Source organism: Anguilla rostrata, chromosome 1 (assembly GCF_018555375.3).
Source record: "Anguilla rostrata isolate EN2019 chromosome 1, ASM1855537v3, whole genome shotgun sequence".
In the NCBI taxonomy this organism is placed as follows: domain Eukaryota; kingdom Metazoa; phylum Chordata; class Actinopteri; order Anguilliformes; family Anguillidae; genus Anguilla; species Anguilla rostrata.
The window spans coordinates 49,575,222-49,595,922 of NC_057933.1; the positions used below are offsets into that span (position 1 = coordinate 49,575,222).

Consider the following 20,701-nt stretch of genomic DNA (forward strand, 5'->3'; position numbering starts at 1 on the left):
AACAGGCTTTACAATGGCTGGTATAAGGGCATTCAGGGGTTTGTAAGTACAGCTTGTACAGCAGTAGTATATTTTCTACAGAAAGTACATTTCAACAGGATACCTTTATAGCGTTTATTCACAATTACAAACATAACTATCAGTTTGTATATAATGCCGGTACTTCTCCCCTTGATCAGGGAGTGGCCTCAGGCTGTATGCAGGAAAATAAACTGTTCCAACCAAAAAGATTAAACAATTCCTTTAGGAAAATTCCCTGGAGGCATAACACTGAATACGCTGTTTGGAGTTACTTTGAGTGTATTTTCTTGTTTTGCACCACAAACCCCCGCATGTCCCCGCAGCAGCTGTAAAGCCAGCAAGTCATCAGAGATTTAATCTGTAAATATCTAAACTTAACAGTAAATATCAAAAAATATCCTTCTTTGTATACAAAAATTGGGCAAAATGCATACCCTAAAACTGAAATAATATTTGAATAAACCTAAACGTGAACTATCCCGTTAATGCCTGGAATTCCAGTTTATAGCTCAACTCTGCCCCCTTTTGGAGGAAAGTGGTTATAGTTCACACAATCCCTGTCAACCATCAATGGCACTCTTCATTGCGGAATTAAAATAGCATAAAATGCCCCTGCATTGATCTACATTTCCAAAATTCTCCCTACATCGCACTACCCAGGGAGCAATCAACACACAAAATCACTTAAAATGCATTTAGTTTATTGTAGGTATTGCAAAAGGTTTTTGTTTCAATAAATTAAATGAACCTATACAAATATATTTTGCATTATATTTCCGCTTGAATAATATCACAAAGAAGAAAAAAAACAGCATTACAGGAATTTTCTTTCAACCAAACAAATGAACAGTTGGCTTGATTAGCAAACAACAGTATATAAATAAATATTACATTCATATAAATATCTTTAATACACAAAAGCAGTGAACAGACATTTGAAGTCAGTGAGGTTAGCCCAGTGGTGGCTAATTGGGGTCATAAATGAACATAGATCAGCTGGTTTAGCAGGTCTCTGGGATACTTCCCAGGATACTTAAAAAGGCACCCAGGGTTGTTCTCTGAAATTAATACGTACAAATCAGTAATTACCTTTCAACTTTCATTAGCATTAATATATGATAGTTTGAAATGAATTGTCAGTGCTCTAGAAACTCAAGTAGTTGAAAATGAACAAGTCTTAGTTGGATATTCCATGTACACTACAATTCAACAGTCCCTGTACATCCAACCAAGCACCTCATCCAAGTTCTGCATTCTCACAGAATAACCCTAGGTGCTATTTCAAAAATCTTGACATCACCTGTTTTTACCTTTTCCGCATATATATTATCCAACTGTAAGTAAAACCAATGTGGCAGAATCCGTCAGCCTGCACTGGAGGGCTGCTCGTCATACACAGCAGGTACAGGCAGACTGGATGTGTCTGATTGGCAGGAGGTGACTAATGTCTCCTGTCTGTTCTGGCCCCACGATGGTGGAATGACCTCCCTGTGGAGGTCAGAACAGCTGAGACTGTGACCCATTTCAAACGACGACTGAAGACCCACCTCTTCAGGCTGCACCTCTCCCCATCCCTCCCTTCCCCCCTGTAAATGACTAAACTTAGGGTTGTAACTAGGCAGCTGTTTCATAGGTGACTTAGTTGATGCGCCTGTCTTAACGACTACTTGTATTTTTATTTATTTTTATTTTTCCATAGATTGCGTTGTTGCCGTTCTCGTTGTTAGTGTTAATCAGTTTAACCATCAGGGTCCAAGTTGAACTATGCGGTTGTTCCCTGTACTTGGACCGGTACTTCTCTCTAGGGGTTTCGTCATACTTGTTCCTGGTTATGGTTATACACTTTGTTGTACGTCGCTCTGGATAAGAGCGTCTGCCAAATGCCTGTAATGTAATGTAATGTAATATAGAGACAGGGTAATGGGAGAGCCCGGTTTCATGAACCTCATAGCAGGTGGAGTTACGAGTTTTGAAATCAGTCACTGTGAACAAATCCATTAACTTTGCCCATTCTTGGTTTACTGTGACCCCCCCCCCCAATCATCAGGGAATACCCTAACATCCCAGCCATCCCTCCCGAGGAACACATTATCATTCATTACCGGATCAGAGAAGGCGATCCCTGAAGACAGAGATATGCGGTCCTGATCTGCAGCTCTAGCACTGTTGGCTCAGGTCTGATCATAAACCCCAAGGCTAATATTCTCCATGGTGCTGTGCCTAAGATCTGCTTCTCAGACCACAGATCACACATCTGGGCCACTTTGGGGTTACAGTGCTCAGTGTTGACCAAATCTGCCCTAGTTAAATGACAAGCTTTCAAGTGCATTTTAAATGGAGTATCCACATCGGGTACACATTATTTTTCATTGTTTCTTTTTTATTTATTGGGATTGGTGGGGGGAGGTGGTACTAAGCGCGCTCACATTAATAAAAATGATAGTCCTGCCCCCATGTGACACCAGCTGCAGACAGGCTACAACAGCTGCCCCAGGTTTCTCATTTTGAAATCCAAGTCTTTTCGTAAACATATAAATTTACATGATACCATAGTGAAGTGTACCCACATAGTAAAGACTAAAACTTGACAACCTTACATCACAGGTTTCCATTTCCTTAAAGAAAAGAAGCTCAGGCCCTCTCACTTTCATGAAATCAAAAAATCCAGTTTTGATGATGTCATTTATAGAAAAATTCTTGTAGAATTATGCATCACTGACAGATGTCACATGCATCTCCAAGGATACACCGCCCTGTTGCTTGTCACTGGTTTATACAGAGCAGTTCTTTTTTTTGCCATTTTCTACCCAATTTAGTTGTTATACCAATTCCCCGTGTGTATCACGGTTCTGGTCGATGCGCTATCCTCTGTCGGTCTGGGGAGGGTGTAGACTACCACATGCCTCCTCCGATACATGTGGAGTCGCCAGCCGCTTCTTTTCACCTGACAGCGAGGAGTTTCACTGGGAGAGCGTAACACGTGCGGAGGTTCATTCTATCTCCCCTAGATCCCCTCCCTGCTGAACAGGCACCCCGACCAACCAGTAGGAGTCGCTAATGCAACTATCAGGACTCATACCCTCACCGGCTTCCCACCTGCGAACACTGCCAATTGTGTTCATAGGAACGTCTGACCAAGCCGGAAGCACCACTGCCGGGGGTCTCTGCGGTAGTAGGCGAGTGCTTATACCTCTACACTACCCAGACGGCCCCAGAGCACAGTATTTTAATCAGTGCATTTATTTTCTACATATAGTAACGTAAAAGGAAACCACACCATAAAATGTGTCAGGTAATGTACAATTCAGCCATATTGGTTTTCATCCTGTGAAAATAAACAGTGTACATTTTGCCATTGTCTGATAGGGGGGTTCTCACCCAATCCCGAGAGGACTGCTGACATGCCAGGACCCCCAAGGTGTCCGTTTAATGGGCGGTACTATGCAAATAGGGTAGGCAGGTTCTGTCGGATATATGCCTCTATGGGATCAATACGAACAAGTGGTGTATGCTACCACAGAACACTGCCGGCACCTGATTGGATAGACGCTGGGCGGTCCTTGGTTTTGGCTCCCCGTTTTCAAAATGGAGCAATATGGCGGAGCGTTGATAAACTCTCCTTCTTCACCTAAACTGTCCACTAAAATATATTTCTGAAAACAGTTTAGGTGAGAAATAGGCCAGCTCTCCCTCCTGTCGGTAGGAAAGCTTAATTAAGCCAAAACCAATGTGCAGTACTGGCTTATTGGAGCCATAATTGGTGTGCGGTACCGGCATAATATAACAATAACCGGTGTACAGTGCCTGTGACTGGGAGAGAAGCTTTGGTGGAAGCACCATGTTTAACACAGAGGAAGAGTTGAGGTAGCCTGGCTCACTGTGACCTTACGGTCAAACCTAAAACACTCTTACCCTGCTTCCTTTACCACACACATAAAAGCACACACAATTATCACGAGTCATCACTGACCCTCATTGTTAATTCAAAGCCACAAAAATCAGTGTACTGTATGTGTGTCATAATGTTAATAAACATACCCATGATTCTATTTTACAGTTTAAACAGAATGAGAATACTATGAAGATCATTTTGTAAGCATGGGTGATTAACTACTGGAAGGTTACCCATCTACACAGAATCTAATGAGCTCTACTGCTGGGAGTAAGACATCACTGTTAGCAGGTTAGCATCTCTTCCAAGGTCTACATTTCCATTGCACCTCCACTCTACACTTACATGCATCATGCCAACATAACTCATGTGCAAAAATGCATGCTAATAATTTAACAATAACCACAGTTTCCTTTATCAGCAACTAGAATATTGCCTGAAAGGAAGCCATTTCACATGAGAAAGCTTCTTTTCAGTTTTCACCGATTCTGGATCAACTGTTAACGTACATTTTCAAATGTCTTGTGCATATAACGACTGCGGAACATTCAAATAAAATGATTTCACGGTTAAAAGTAAAAATAAATGAGCCTTTCATATGAAGCAGTCTTCAATAGTATCCAACTAGATTTCTCTAACCTTGCCCTAACAAGACCTTCTTTTCAGTATGTTTGCACATCTCTTGTTCCATAGTACAGGGCATAAAAAACAAAAAATTTAATACAGGCTATTAATGTTCTTAGCTATTCTTTACCAACATGTGAAGTGCCTAAATCACACAGTAGTTTGGTGTATGTCTATATTAACTGGCTTTATAATAATTCCATTCTCTGAGTAATTCTTTTTGGCCCAGAAATAACCCAACCAAAATTTGTCCTTATTTTAAGGAATAAATATCAGTTACAATACATTAATTTGATGGCGACAGGACACATCTGTTATTTTTTGTAGCTTCCCTCACGTCATGCAGACATCAGAAAAGAAAAACCCACGACATTAAAAACAGTGTGTACGCCTGTTAGATGAAATTTGGGGTGCTGTACCAGTGAACTCATAGAGCAGTGGCTCTCAATCTGTAATTTGCATGAGTGGGCAGGCCAATTAGCACAAATTTAAAGCCTGTGTATTTTCACATCACTGCAAAAACAAAAAGAAAAAAAAAACATGTTTTCTGTCCTTTTGTTCAGCGGCAGTACAATAACGGGGCTTCATTGGCTAGTCAATCGGGCCGCACAATGCAAATGGTCCCTGCGCAGTGGCGAACTGCTACCATAGAGTTCCCCAAAAACATGGACAAATTTACAGTGCAGCCACACCAAAGTCGCAGCCTAGATTTCACTCACATCTGCGGATTTACAAGCACTCGGCCTCGTGTAGGACATCTAGGGCTGCGATACAAACCCTGTCTCGTGTGATAATGAATGCCAGCTCATGGATTGCCGATGCCGATGCTGCCCGGTTTATGGGCAGTCCACACCGCCACGCCCCGGGCTCGCCTGGTCGGGCCTGCTGACTTTACCCGGTCGCAGTGGGAGATCTGCAGCCCCGCGCTGTCCACCTGGCAGTCACTGCTGTGATGTGGGAGCTCAGGCTCCTGATCGCCCACTCCACAGCCTGGCAGCCCTGCGGTTACAGGTAGGGTCAGCATCGAGACTTTCAACAGCAGAACACACACACAAACACGCATACACACAAAAACCTACAAACACTCAAAATCATAGGCAAACACAAGAATGCACAAGAATACATGTACACCACATGCACACAGATCATACCTACAACAGCATTCACAACAAAGGTGGCTGACTTTAACCCTTTAAAGGGATATTTCACTTTGGTGTAACACTACATTTTAGTTAATTAAATTAACTGACGTACTTTCAAGGTTTTATCGCCTTACAAAAGAAAAAGAATATCTAGAATAAGTATTGTTATTTTAACTAAGTATCCAATCTGAAAATAGTTCTTCTATTTATAGCTAAACTAACCTGAAAACAAAACAAAAAGAAAAACAGACCTTTTGACATTAGCATGTGCTTTTATCAATCATCCTATTGATAAAATCCTATTATCCTCCGTACTTACTTTGAGCTTTAAAACTATTAATTTTGGCAAGGTCCCAAAAATGAATGGGAGTAAATTGGGAGCCGGACAACCTGGAAAAACGACAATGGTGTTAACGGCCAGCAGGGACAGCTAGTGTTGCCAGTATTCAAGCTATGCAAATATAGAGGGGACAGCTCCACAAAATTACTCATGTTATACCAAGGTGAAATATCCCTTTAAGGTGTAAGATCACAAATGTGTGATTGGAATGTTTTAACTGAACATTCCAATGCTGATGTAACAATCACTAATTAAAAGCAACGGTGTTCTAGAACACTGACTTGAAAAAACATTACAAAAAGGGTTAAACAATCTGAATGTCACTAAGGGTATTTGCAGAAAGCATAGAACACACTGTTCTTATGGTTGGGGGTTGAGGTGTAGAATCTCATGATGAGACAGTACAGCTTCCACTGAGGCACTGAACTGCTGGAAATCAGTGGACACAACGCCGACTGACAAAATATATGAACGAAAAAAGGAAACAGCAAAGCACCAAGCACACAAAATTATACGTTAAACAATGAATTGACCAGCATGCTCGCAAATCAAATACTTAATGTGACATTATGGCTGTTAACCACAAGATGATTATGGCAAGGTATGGACAAAGCATTACTAATCTAGCCAAAATGGAAACCAAAACGAAAAAGAAATAAATAACAAAACCATATATAAAATTGTGTAACAGAAAGTAGCGAATAAACATTCTGACATTCTAAGTAAGCAAAGGGCAATATGGCAAGTGTGTTCTTACTAATTTCAGTCAATTATGGCTCAGGTCTTATTACCAACAATGACCCAACCTGCTTCAGAGATGATTATGTCAGATTAACAGATTAAAGCTCTCTGGTACTGGTACTACTGTGATCACAGTAGTTATTAAATATGTGTGTTGTACTAAATAGCTATATCTTATATAATGTCATAATGTTATGACACCCCAATTTAGAAATGCTTCCATGGTTGAACAGACACTGCACTGCAGCCAGTATTCAGTGTTGGACAATACCACAGGGTGGTTAAAATGGAGATTCTAATGTAGTGGGCCTTAAGATCTTCAAAGATGTCCAAAAAGCCATAGACAAAACCAGAAATGATATTGGCCATTTGTTTCAGATCAGCTTTGCTTTAGAATGGCCTCACATCCCCTGGTTACGCTTATGAACACAGTCTGGGGGTGTTCCTGTGGTAGAGCACCCCAAAGTCTTTACTGCAGTCCAGATCTCCCAGAAGTGTTCCCTGGGTTCTGCTCATGTCTCTCTAGCCATAACTTTGTTCCAAATGTAATCAATGGTATTTAAGTGGTATTTATGTGACAGCCAACTTCACTTCCCTCCACATACAACCACACCTTTACACTGCCAGCACAGTGACCAGTGACATCAGGCCTTTATTCTGTGCCCCAAATATGTGGAGTCTGTTCTAATCTGAGCCAGGTTTCAGATTAACCATGCTGTGCTGTGGCAAAAGCATTGCTCACAACATTTTTTTTTGACTACCAGTGCAAGATTGTAATTCAATTTTATCTGTATAGTACAGAGACACTGTCACAAAGACGCTTTTGTAATCAAAGGCACACTACTGCAGTTACCAAACATAAAAAGCATAATTTTTTCTCTTATTAATAAGAGTATATAAATAAAAATATGACCAGATCCAAAACATGTTTACTGCAACTTTCTTGGTGACGTGCAAAAATAAAATGCCATATTGCCAAGGCTGAAACTTCTATACTGCCATTTACACACAATGCTAACAGCTGGGACAGAAAAAAGAACCGTAATGTAGTTACCACTGATTAATACAGGTTGCACAAGGGAACGTTCTCCCTTTCAGAGTTTTGTATGATCCACTCAATAGCATCCCAACCCTACAGCAACAAACAAATAAGCAGCATACCATGGAGTTTATACACTTCGCACTAAACTCTTGAGTAAGGGCAAAGTGCTCCTCCTGAGAAAACAGCCTTTCTGAGGACATATTCATGCATAGCTTCCTGTTGTTTTGAGTTTGGTTCACTTCATTGCGAAAGCCGAATCCAACTTTGTTATTTTTGCACCCCAGATTTAGAAACAGTACACAATTCTTAAAATAGAGGCCAAAAAATGCCAAAAAAATGTTTGTTTTTCAGTTCTGTCCTTTCCAGAAATGTCTCATTGTCGGCAGTTCTCTGATTTTGTCATAGAGGGGACCGCAGACTAACACTGAGATCAACTTCCTCTTTAACGGTGACTAACATGTATTTGTTCATTCCTGGCCTTTCTTGTTATTTTTTATGTTTTTCTACATTCGTTTGATCAATTCGCATTACACCATTATAGGAAAATATCACTTTGCCCGTCACAAGCTTGTAATTTTTAAACTTAAGCTATATGAAAACTTCATCAAAACTCTGTCGAACATTTGCATAAAGCTGATGTTTCTATTTAAAGACATATGACAACATTCTGCATTCCACGTCAAGCTGTAAAGAAAAAAGTTCAGCAATTTTATTTTTAAGTAACCAATCAATTTAGGTTTGACAAACAATTAACAGCCCGGTGTCTCTAATGTGATTTTTTTTGGTATAAATCTCAAGTCCTACATTTTGCTTTTTTGCTTAAGCCTGTAGGTCTTTGCTATGACTATAGAATAATCAGCCACTGAGGCAGAGAAAGTAAGACAAAATGGTGCCAATGCGGCCAGTTGCAGGCTCGTACCTTTCTAGCGTTGGCTGACATGCTGAGAGCCATCAGCCCCTCCAGGTAGCTGCTCAGACTGACTCCTTTCACGGTGATGATGGCTTCCTGTGTCAAGACAGTGCTGCGGGGGCAAGACACATACAATATGGACACCAAGTCAGCATAACTCCTCTGTGCCTACATATGTGTCAGCCATGTTGCAAGGGACTGAGAGATTAATAGCTCAGACACGCACTGTGCATGGCTCAAGCTATAGCTGAAAATCAGACCAGGGCTGAACATTACAGTCAGTTCAGCTCATTATAATGTTGGGCCTCACATGGTTTTACTCCAAGATAGTGGGAGTTTGCAGTGATGGTCCTGGAGATAAACAGGATCTGCTGGTCAATGCTGATATTCAGTTCATTGTTCAATTAATTCTATTTAATTGATCATTTAATGCAGCTGATTAGTTAATTTGACCTGGTTTCCTGGGTTTAACTTGGTCGATGATTTTAAGGTGGAAACCAGAAACCGGAAGACCCTGTGGCTCTCCAGGCACCTGCTGTACAATATAGTATGGGATGCATTTGCTTAACAGGCATCGACGAGTGGGTTCAAATGCAGTATGCATAAAGGGGAACTCCACTGATGGAGTGGTCACTTGTTTTCTTTATTCAGAGAGCTTTCAGCCCCATATCAGCAATATTATGAAAGAAAGTTTTTCTACCTTTGGAACATAACTAGTTGGACCTTTCTTTCACAGTGTGATGCTGAAAAAATAATTTGCCTCAGATATACCATGTTATAGTAATGCACTTTTTCTGACCTTCCAAAACACTGTATATACAGTAATTGCACCTAAAATGCTGCTGAAAGACTACTGACCAAAACAAGGAAGAGAGAGCTCATATTACCCCAATACTTGCCTTGTTTCACTGGCTGTGAAACACTCTTTAACTTGGATTGAAAGCCCTAACTGAATTAGCAGTAGAACATACTGTACAGCATAGTGAACTTCTGTAAAAATATGTCCCTCTGCAGATGTAAGAATTCTCTGTTCCCCAAATGTTTACTACAAAGGAGCAGGTTAAGTTTCCTTTTCCTTTTATTGTCCTAGACTATGGTACAACCTTCATTTACAGATCAGATAGGTGCAGTGGCTGTTTTTAAAAATCAAACAAAAACATCTTTGACATCACCTTTTAACTGATTTTGAACACTTTTATACTTATTTTATGCTTAATCTGATTTTATTTACTGGTTTTACTTACTATACTAGCTTTGTCATCTCTTTCATGTTTTTGTGAAGTACTTTGGTCTACAAATAACTTTAATGAAAGATACTAAAAATTAATAACAACAATCATCATCATCATTATTATTATTGATATTACTGTTCTTATCAACATAATCATATCAATGTATCTTAGGAGTAGTTTGTAAAAGTTACAATTTAATTTGTTATTTTCAACAATGGCAACCGTTTCATAGGGACACAAAAAAATCTGTTTTTTAAAATGGTACGTTTGTGTGTGTGTGTGTATCTTTTTTTAACTTACACTTCAGGATTTTCTGGATGAGGTCTGTATATCAGACGTTCGTCCACGGATACCAAATTAGTCAGAGTGATCTGAAATGAGAGCAGACACATTCTTCAGTCCTGGTCTCTCTTTCCGCTTCAATTCCAGAGTTCACAGCACACACATGTTAGACTCTCCGGCGGCTGTCAGCTGCAACTAAATCTTGTGAGCTCTAAAAATAAGAAGTTTGAAAATGGAGAGCCATGATCAAGATACGTAAGAGCAACAACTTGAATCTGAGCTTTTCCTTCCACATGTAAAAACAAAATGTCGGCAATCCTAAGAGCTCCTCTCTCCAACACATTCGGTAAAACACTGACAGAGATACAGTGAAATATCAACACCAGCATTATCTTCTATTTACTAGTTTCATCCAGTAACGATCAATTCTGCATATACCGCTAGCTCAAACTGCATAACAACTCAGATGAAGCAGAAAAGCAAATCGCTGCTCAGTCAAGCATGAAGTTCAGTACAGGAAATGCACGGTCTGTCTAGATGATGGAGAAACCCAAATCACATTTGTTGAACAAAGCTCCATTTGCTTCTTCTCTGGATCCACAATGGAGTGCTCCTTCACGTAGGTTAAGGTCCTGTTGGTTCCCAAAATCTGTATGGTGACAAGAATATGGCAGATCAGCTCAGAAGACAGTGGAGTCCTCCTTCTCATAAGCCCTTGTTTGTGAGGGCAAATATTACTGCCATTACATTACCACTATGACTTACCACTACCACTGTTAATTATTACAATGTTAATGCAAGCCACAAAGATGAGGCACTGCCATCACCTGCATTAGTGAGTGTTGAACACTGAATGGCACATTAAAACACAGGGGTCAGTCATAAGAGAAGAACAGCAACACCTTCACTCTGACACGGATTACGATTCTGATCAGTACCACGGGGGAGCAGATCAGCTGAGTGGTCGTAACGCTGCAGTGCTTTCAGAGGGGCCATAACAAGGGGGAGGGGGGGGACTGACCGCTCGGACGATAGCCGGCAGGCCCCACTCGGTGCTGAGGAGCCGGTGACTGTGGAGACGCCCCTGGGTGTCCAGGTTCCGGTCCAGGACGTCCACGCCCACCACGCTGGGGTTCATGGGATTAGGGTACTTCCGCATGGCAGCCTTGATCACTGTCTCCCAGGGGTAGCTGTGCACACACCGAGGGTTTTTAAAACAGGGTTAAGGCAGAAATAACCCTTCTTTCCTCATGTGGCCTTACCCTGAAATGACATGGAGCTTTAAAGTTAAGGGGTCGGGTGTGAATGAGAGTTAGAGTCCCATTCCAGAAAACTAGCTCTGGTAATTTTCAAGGCCTATTAATAATAACTGAAATGTTCTGTTTCGATGTTAATGAGCACAAAACCATAACATTAACAGATCAAGCATATACAACTTGAGCTGTTTCGCCAAGACATCCATCCAGTTATACAGTTTCTTATTACTGCAATAAATACGACATTAAATGGCGTGTGTACAGCAAATAAATGACACCGCACTCACAAGCTACATAGTGCAGACACCATCACGCATCCACATCATACAGTTATACAAATGTTTCTAAAGAATCCTGTAGATGTAATCCACATTAAAAGGCAGCAGCGCATTAGCTGCCATGATTCACTTTTTCATCATTAGCAAGCTAGACCTGATTAATGTTAGCTAGCTCACTGGGTAGAGAACAATAAGTAACAACAGCACACCTTGCTGGCATTTTATACGTCTTGGTTATGCTCTTGCCCAACTTCAATCCCTTCATTAGGTACTTAGGAGTGTTTAACCTGAGCATTTTTAGCCAACAAATACAGAAAATGTCATATGTAATTACTGTCAACATGTTAAAATAATGGATAATCATTGGTTGTGTGAAGAAAAGAAGCCACATGCCTTGCAGGAAAAGTTAATATGGCACTTAATAATTTCAAGTGTGTGAAAGTGGTTTTAGACAAATACAGTACAGCATGAGCCCTGACACAAAACCTTAAGTAACTTACCCATGCAGGCAAATGGCAAAGTCAATCTTTTGTTAATGACAAGGTCAATAAAACGTATAGAGCCACTTGTTTTTCTGTTTGTGTTCACACGTACTTCTGTCCTCCGCCAACAAGAAGTTGATAGACTTTTTTGTATGAAACAATTATCCTGATTGCACAACCCATATAATTTACTCATCACTAATTTACAAATGAAATATTTAAATAAGTAAACATAATTCAATATACCAGAGATATATTTAAAATAATGATAAAATGATAAATTGATAAACGATAAAATAAATAATTTATAAATAAAAATAATAAATAAATATTATTTATTTATTATTAAATATAAATAAAAAGTAGAGAATATCATGTACACAGTTCATATGAAGTGCAAGGGCCTAAATTCAGTGATTAAATTTTGTCATGGTCAGTTGTCAAGTCTTTTCTCTCACTGGGCCGCATTAACTTTTCCTAAACGTTTCTTCATGAATAATTCAGCATTCTAAATAGAAACATTTTACGCCTATGCCTTTACACACATTTCCTAGCACATCTGAATTCACCCAGTAACACTGCGGTGCCGATTTCTGGTGTAAATAACTGGTAACTGCACAGCTCAGATACACTTTTTATGAGAAAGGATCTACACTTTTTCAAGGTTAAGATATTGTGTCTCCAGATTTGCTTCGGAACAAGATTCTTGACAGCCTTAAGAAATTAGTGAGCTGGTTGACAGTGGCTTATTGTTAATCATGGTATTATTTTGTTGCAACTTTCACTGTAACTTCATGGAAAGCTACACTATTTATCTGCGTTGTGCATTTGCTGAGTCAGTGATAATTATTGGTAAGCAGTTCAGTTTATAGTAGATTTCATGGATTCTGACATCATGACTTTAAAACCACAGGATTGCATCAGTGAGACTCTTGCCTTTTTAAGCAATTAGAGTGCTGTGTCTCCAAAAACGCCTCCAGCTCTGTCAGAATAGCTGTATTTGGTGTGATATTAATCTCAATTTCTACAAACCTTAGCTAAAAACAGCTGTACGTCGAATGTTACCCTGCATATTCACTTCCCCATCTGGTTCGAGATGGTTCAAGGGGGAGTTTTATTCACAGTGAAGAACCTCACTATGAAATTTTGTAAATTGTATGTAAAGCAGAGGTCTGTGTGCATACTTCTGTCAAAGCTGTCTAGTTTATCAGATTTCTATGTTGTTTATTACGTGCTTATTTTAAAATACATGTAATTTCAGATAATCCACTATTTCCAGTGGAATGCAAAACACATCTGCTAAATCTTAAATGGCACTCAGCCACCACACAGTGCTGACAAATGAGTCCCTCTCTGTGTTGATCTCGGACCTTAATTCATATTTGTTTTAATTGACAGACTATTGTAATCTTATTTAAATTGTAAGTTTTCCTGTACATTTGAGTGTGTGCAGTGTACTGCTGTTGCACTCATTCGCCCAAACACTTGTAGTGTGCATTTGACATTCCATCCAAGTTGCTTTCCTTCCTTTCACTTTCCCGATATTAAGACAAGTAATTCCTTTAATAAACATCAAATTTAGCTGCTCAGTCATATAATCAGTCACTTGAATATTCAGTGTCGTTAAAGTGCATCTGCTTCCAAGAATCAAGAAGAATAACAATTCAAAACCAAGTTAAAATTAGTTAGTTATTACCAAATGGGCCACAAGACAAAGATTCCTCTCTCACGTGATACAGAAACACTGTCCATACAATGACACTCAGGAGAAAGTAACAACCTAAGCCATCACCGCTAGGAGCCTTGCTTTTCCCCGTTGGGGACACCCCCATACAGAGTGCATGATGCATTGTTTACACTAGGCAACACGGAAGGCGGAATTCCCAAACAGTTGATACAAACCCCACCATGCGCGACCTTTTCCTTTTTATTGGCTCCTTGTTGCATCATTACAAATTATAATGCAACAATGCTGAAACCCTTTCTGAAACCCTTTCTGGTTTTTCAACAGCCCTGTAGCCTACACTGGAAACTTCAAACCACAAAAATTCGTCTGAACTAGCTATAAACAGGAAACAAAATCAAAATTATATTTAGATCGTATCTGTATTTGAAAACGTCATGTGACTAGTTTGGAAGAACTTATTTAATTGTTTACTTAGTCGCACTAGGAGATAATGAGACCACTAAATAAGTATTTTCGACTTTATTGAAACAACAGTGCAGCAAAATGGGATTTGACTAGAAGGTATAGATGGGCCCGCAACAGCAACCTGGAATTCCCAAATAAACTCCACTGTTTTGTGGAAGTCCAATTGTATGTATATGACACGGTTATCTACAACGCTGAACCACTGAAATCTTCGGTGCGCGGAACTCTTAAAATCGGAAGGGAGTTATCCTATACAAATCAAGTGCACGTGATGCATATCTTCAGTTGTCTTTAAGACCCTTACAGATATGCTATATGGATGTAATTTTTAATTTGAATGTATATCTAGCTAGGCCTCTTAAAGATTGTTAGGTTACCCAAGGTATATTACACACGATTATTCGGGGGGAAACGCATAATGTACAGGTGTAATTCTGGCCTACATATAGTATAAATTAGGGGGAAATTATAAAATTCGTATTTCATTTGAATGACCAGCCTGCAATGAGAATGTCTTCTCTGCCAATTATGTTAGCTAGCAAAATTGCTAACATAATGGCTAGCTCGTATCACTCGCTTGCAAAGATGCTGACATTGATTGCTACCTGAATATGTGTTCCGTGCTCCAAATCTTCATTTTTCTGATTGCTGGTTCGTACCTCTTCTTGTAGGAAGAAACCCTATCTCCCTGTTTCCCCCAAATTATCTTCGTGACCGGTACATTTTCTACAGAAAATAGCGTCGCTCATTCTAATGTGTTGTACCCGCCTAAAAACAACGACCACAACCAATAGCGATTCGGTGCAGCCCTCATGACGCTTTGCGTTCGCAGTGCTTTCGTACGGGTCAATTTTGCGCAGGCGTGGCGGAGATCTGCATCGAACGCTACCGTTCCGGTCATTGTTGAGTTATAATCGTGTTGAATAATTATGAAAACTGAGACCAATACTAGTTGTCTAGTTTATTAAACCAACTAAAAATGATTGGTTTAAGAATATGAATAATCGGTTAACAATCTTTTTCTTGTAGGCTAATTAAATAAAATCACCCATGGGTTTCCGTATAATATATATTAATATAACCTATTTCAGGATTTATCCCGATTAAACTGGATCAACATGATCTTATAAGCAGTCGAAATTATTTTTACGTTTGTACTTGCACGCAGAACACATTCACAAATTTCATTTTCTCTCAAGCTAAGAAAAAGTAGGCTAGCAAAGAAACACTACAAATGACCTGCAACGATACTGCCAACGACAAAAACAAGTTGCCTAATAGGGACATAATGGGTTGTGACCACAGTTAAGCTTTGCATCCCAGTATAGCCTATCGCAGCCTCCTGTCAATGTTAGCAAAACAAATGGGGAAACCCACGGCAGAAAACACCGTATACTAGCCTAGCCACGTGCAGTAATAGGGGATTTTCCGCATGGCGTATAAATCGACGAGTTTCAGTGAGAAAGACCACCCCAAATGCAATATGTAGCTATAGTTTTAAAAGGAGGTGCGAGTAGGGAAATTAAGTCAAATGTCTCATAGGGAAACTGCAGTTCGGAACATTTTCACGGTAAGCGACTAGCCTATTGCCTAGTGAATGTAGGCTATAGGACCAAGGCACGGGGGTAGGTTTGGCTACTAACTGGGGCTAGATAACTGTGCTAGCTACTGTAAAAAATAATAATAAATTACCTAAATATTAGCCTATGTTGATGGAAAAATACATCAGACAGAATAAAGATGCTACACGATAACATGAAAAATAGTTAAATACATTTTACAGACTTAAATTTAGCTTTAATTTCAATAATTAGGGCAAGGTTGCCACATTAAACATTTGTCAAAACCGGACAGCATGCACAGCTGGAAGCCTAGTAGATAGGGACCGATTGCGGAACGGATCGGACCAGGGGTGGTTGAGCTAACGGTTCATTTTGTAACCAATTACTCTGCCCGGACAGGTCCAAAAAAAAAAAAATTCGTACAGATCATTTAAAAACCGGGCATTCCGGTAAAAAAAAAATCTGGCAATCATACCAGTAGGTTAGAAAGTGTGTGGCGTGGCTGTTTTTGTGCGGCGGTCCAATGGCAAGTAGTCTAGCTAGGCTGCGTGGACCGGGAATCGCTTTGACATGGTTCTGACGACAAAATTTACGGAAGACGGTACCGGTGTACTGTTTTTGTCATTCCGTAGAGCTGTTTCGTCATACAGTTAGACATATAGGCCCAACTGTAAAATGTGCAGAGTTAATTCAACTCTTAATTGACAACTTTTGGTCCCACATTCCAGAGTGTCTGTTAAAAGTTGAATTAACTCTGATTTTACTGTGTGGCTTTAGGCTACTAAGCTCTATTTAATTTTTGGGTCTCTGATTTTGAATGTTGACATAGTAGGCTATGTCTTGTGCTTGGCAGGCTAATATTCAACACAAGATATTACGGTTATTGATTTGTTTCTTCCTTTGATTTCTCCTCACGCCAGTTCTCTAAAGAAAAAAGCTTGCTACGCCGCAAGTACGCACTGAGCACGTTCATGTCGTCCTGCCTGCTGGAGCGAATTTCGGACTACTTGTCCAGCAAGAGGACCATCGCAATGTACGAGAGTCAGATGATTCGGTTCCAATGTACGGACCTACAGCAACCCTCTCAGTTCATACAGACTGTAATACGCAAAGGTCGGAGGGCCTGCCAGCTGTTCTACAAGCTTTTGGAAAGCTGTGACCCCTTATTATACGAAAGTGCCACGGGCTCTCCAGGTAAGGCTATACCGTGAAGCGACGTTTTTTTAAACGCAATAAAGAAATAATAAGGGCCGGATCTGGTCCGTGTAGTCTGTAGCCTGTGTCGGCAATGTTCAGTTGTACATAGTTTATCTAAAAACCCGCTCTGTGTTTTATCCAGCAAGCGATTCAGTTCATCAAACCCCCCCACCACTGCAAACCACTGCTCTGATTGGTGAGTCTCTAACACGCACCTAAACACTGCAGGTGTTTTTTATTTTATTTTTATGTTTAATCTATTGCTTGGCAATAATGAAATACATACAAAAGGCTACCTGTGTCCAGTAAGAGAAAGGCAACAGCCAACTGATCTTCGTGCAAAAGAAGTTGTTAATTTCCATGAAGATTTTATTTAAATTATATCAATATAATATGTAATTCAAGCAGATGTGTGATATTTATTAGTAAGATGTACAATATTAAACTGTAACTATTTGAAGTAAAATTTGTGTTTTTATGCAAGCCAAGAGAGAAGTGATGGACTGCCTTGTAGTAGTTTGTTATAACCTAAACATTAATAAAAATAATAGGTTTGCCTAATTCATTGCAAAAATACCCTTTAACCAGAAAGAAATATGGGCCTGGATTCAGTCAAAATTTGTTTCACGATTGACAGATTCAAAATATGTTCAAGATTGGGACATGCTGATTGAGTCCAGGTTGTGGTCCAGATAGAATATAATATATATAATAGAATATATTACATTATGATCAGTGGGGGATCACCATCACGTCCATGATCAAGAATGTGTTGTTTTCTTGGGATTGGAAATCTCTGCACTCATTACTGAATGCGATGCCCCATACCGAAAATAAATATATGTAAAATATATTTTAAACATATATTTTAACAATATATGTAAATATTAAAAATTGGCACATTAAATATATTTTGTTTAAATATATTTCCATATATGTTTTCTGACTATTAAAATGATTGTGAAGACAATCTGTATAGAATTTCTTTTTAAACCATGTTGTATATCGATCATAAAAAATATTTCATGTCAAGGTTTGAGATTTTGTCCCAAAAACCCCATATGAGAAAATTTTAATTAGATATGATTGTAACTGTATGCAGGTGGGTAGTGAAACCTATGATTAGAATGGATTCTTAATTGTCTGCCATTATGATAAATTAGTGAAACTTAACTATTCCTCATTTGCAGGGGACCTAACTTCCACAAGGATGTCTGGGGTTTCCTTGACCCACAGAATCAAATAGACAATAGCTATTCAAGCACAAGTACTTGGCCTAAACATGCCACATACATTCATTTTAGTGTACATTTCATAGCTAGGAGTGTAGGCTAATTGTATACCTTTTCATATTTTTGTCCATATATTTCTTAACCAAAATGTACTTTGACATATATTTATGCATATATTCTTGTCCATATATTTCTAACCAAAATACACTGTGACATATTTTAAGCATATATTCAAATATATGTTCTGTATATTCTGAATATAAGAAATATATTTGACCAGGAATTAACATATACTGACATGTAGTGCACATATATTATGGATATATGGAAATATATGCCAGTATATTTCTTTTTGGTATGGGGCAGAAATTGAAAATAGAACTGAAACAACTGAGTGCTCCTGTTGCCCCCTCACAGACCGACAGGACATGGCTCCGACGTACATCATCAACATTCACGATTCCACCCTAAACAACTGCATCTTTGGAAGCAACAATGGACAGTGCATAAATGCAGAGCGCCAGTATCCGCCATTTTACAGTCCTGAGCACGTGAGGCATGGTAAGAGGAGCTGAGCACATCTCCTACTAATGTGTTTCAGTTACGTTGTTCATTTGTACACACTGTGGTATCGATAGTCCACCAGATTGCCTTTCTTACAAATTCCATTGGACTGGTAAAGAGCAACTGCCTCAAGCTGTTGTGTTGATGCAATATCAAATCAAATTGTAAAAGCAGTTCCCTTGCATCCAGGATCATAATGGTAACCATTACAGCAAAAGATTCTTGTGGAATTATGAAAACAAGCATATTTATTCCCATGTGCTGAGTTATACCAGAGGCTTGTTAGCAACTACTCCTCTGTTTGGCATTTTAGAATCGAATCAAGGGACAGGTTCTAAAATGATACATTCTTGATGAAATCATATGTACTTAGAATCTGTATGTCATTTGGCTGCCCTTTGTTCGTGTAAGTTTTTTTAGCATCTCCACAATATTTGTGCTTGTTCTGCTGGATCTGCTTGGACATGTTCACTGTTTCCTTAATCTAAGACTCAGAACTTAACGTAAAGAATTTCCCCAAGTGCTGCAAATTTAAGACTACATCAGCCAGCGTAGCATCACATTAAAGTAGAGCTAGCTTTAGGCAGCTACCACCTTTACAGCAAAATACCAATCTAACAATATATCTTTCTCTCATAGAGGCAGAAATGTGCAGTTGCAGGTGTGGCCAGCAGGGGCCAGCACAGTCCTCTTCTTCAGCACCACAGAGCCTCCAGGTTCACAGCTCTGACATGGAGTATGTCATCATTGGGGACAACAATACAATGACTGTGGAGACAGAGGGACTGAAGGAGGAAGAGGAAGGAGAAGAGGAAGAGCAAGCACTCATCTGACAGGAGCAATGACAGAGATGGAGAACCGCAGACTGACAGTGGCCTGCCCCTGTTGCAGAGTATTTATTGAATGATAGACGTCAAGGGGAGGTGGGGTTTGTTTTGGGGTTCCAGTGTTGACCACTGCAAAGTAGCCCAATTCAGGAGAGGGTAGCGACTTTGCCAGCACTTTAAACCTTTACCATTGTGGAGGGACAGTGAACTGGGGAATAGGCAGACAATTAATATTTTAAAAGCAAAAAAAAAAACAGGCTGTCCATTTAAGATGTATTTCCTATGCATTTCACTGGATTTTATTGATGGGAGTGACATGTCAGATATGTCACTATCATGTATGAACAAGGAAGCCATGTCACTGGCCTATGACATGACACCAGCCAAATCAATACACCAACTAATAATTATGGGTTCATTGCAAGGGCCAAATTTCTCCAGCAATTCCTATGATATGATGTTTCCTGTATTTTTGGCTGGACCCCAACACCAGGGCCAGCCCTACAAACGCGAATGTCTGTGACTGAGTGAGTGACTGAGTGAGTGATGAAGTTACACCTTTGGTCAGCCGGATCACGTGTGTTAGGTCCAGCCATATACTAGGTTTTAACCTGGTCTTGTTTGGTTCTGAGAAGGCAATGTTTTCCACTTCCTCTAAAAAAAATTTTAAACTGACAAATACTTGACTTAGAGAAGACTATTACAGTTTTGCAAATATTTTAATATTTAATGAAAAAACCATTTCTGTATAATGTGGATTCATTTATTTATAATAAATAATATTGTATATATTCAGTACATCCAAAGTTGCATCACTGAAGTCAAGCCAAGCTGTATCCATAAGGTTTGGTCTACGAGAAGGTGACTGCTGTAAAGCTTCAATTTCTGACAATGAAACAGATATCCTTGAGGCATTTCCAAGGCA

General features: G+C 39.5%; 2 protein-coding genes across 4 annotated transcripts; one reads left to right on the forward strand and one right to left on the reverse strand.

Annotated features, from left to right (window-relative positions):
* Positions 1–701: 701 nt before the first annotated feature.
* On the reverse strand, positions 702–15,194 carry prelid3a (PRELI domain containing 3A). Of its 3 annotated transcripts, XM_064340361.1 has the most exons (7): positions 15,000–15,194; positions 11,248–11,416; positions 10,786–10,875; positions 10,245–10,315; positions 8,722–8,824; positions 7,815–7,892; positions 5,432–5,536 (listed from the first exon to the last, which is right to left on the reverse strand). In XM_064340361.1, the coding sequence occupies exons 1-6, from the start codon at positions 15,029–15,031 to the stop codon at positions 7,821–7,823; spliced, it is 537 nt and encodes a 178-aa protein (XP_064196431.1). In that variant the 5' UTR covers positions 15,032–15,194; the 3' UTR covers positions 5,432–5,536; positions 7,815–7,820. The 3 variants fall into 3 exon arrangements, with proteins under 3 accessions (XP_064196423.1, XP_064196431.1, XP_064196440.1); XM_064340353.1 differs by lacking the exon at positions 7,815–7,892 and having other exon boundaries at positions 702–5,536; positions 15,000–15,193; XM_064340370.1 differs by lacking the exons at positions 5,432–5,536; positions 7,815–7,892 and adding an exon at positions 7,901–8,486.
* A 314-nt stretch (positions 15,195–15,508) lies between these two features.
* On the forward strand, positions 15,509–20,699 carry si:dkey-29h14.10 (uncharacterized). The gene is made up of 5 exons (XM_064340338.1): positions 15,509–15,964; positions 16,877–17,150; positions 17,296–17,349; positions 18,803–18,946; positions 19,589–20,699. The coding sequence occupies exons 1-5, from the start codon at positions 15,926–15,928 to the stop codon at positions 19,780–19,782; spliced, it is 705 nt and encodes a 234-aa protein (XP_064196408.1). The 5' UTR covers positions 15,509–15,925; the 3' UTR covers positions 19,783–20,699.
* The last annotated feature ends 2 nt before the right edge of the window (positions 20,700–20,701 follow it).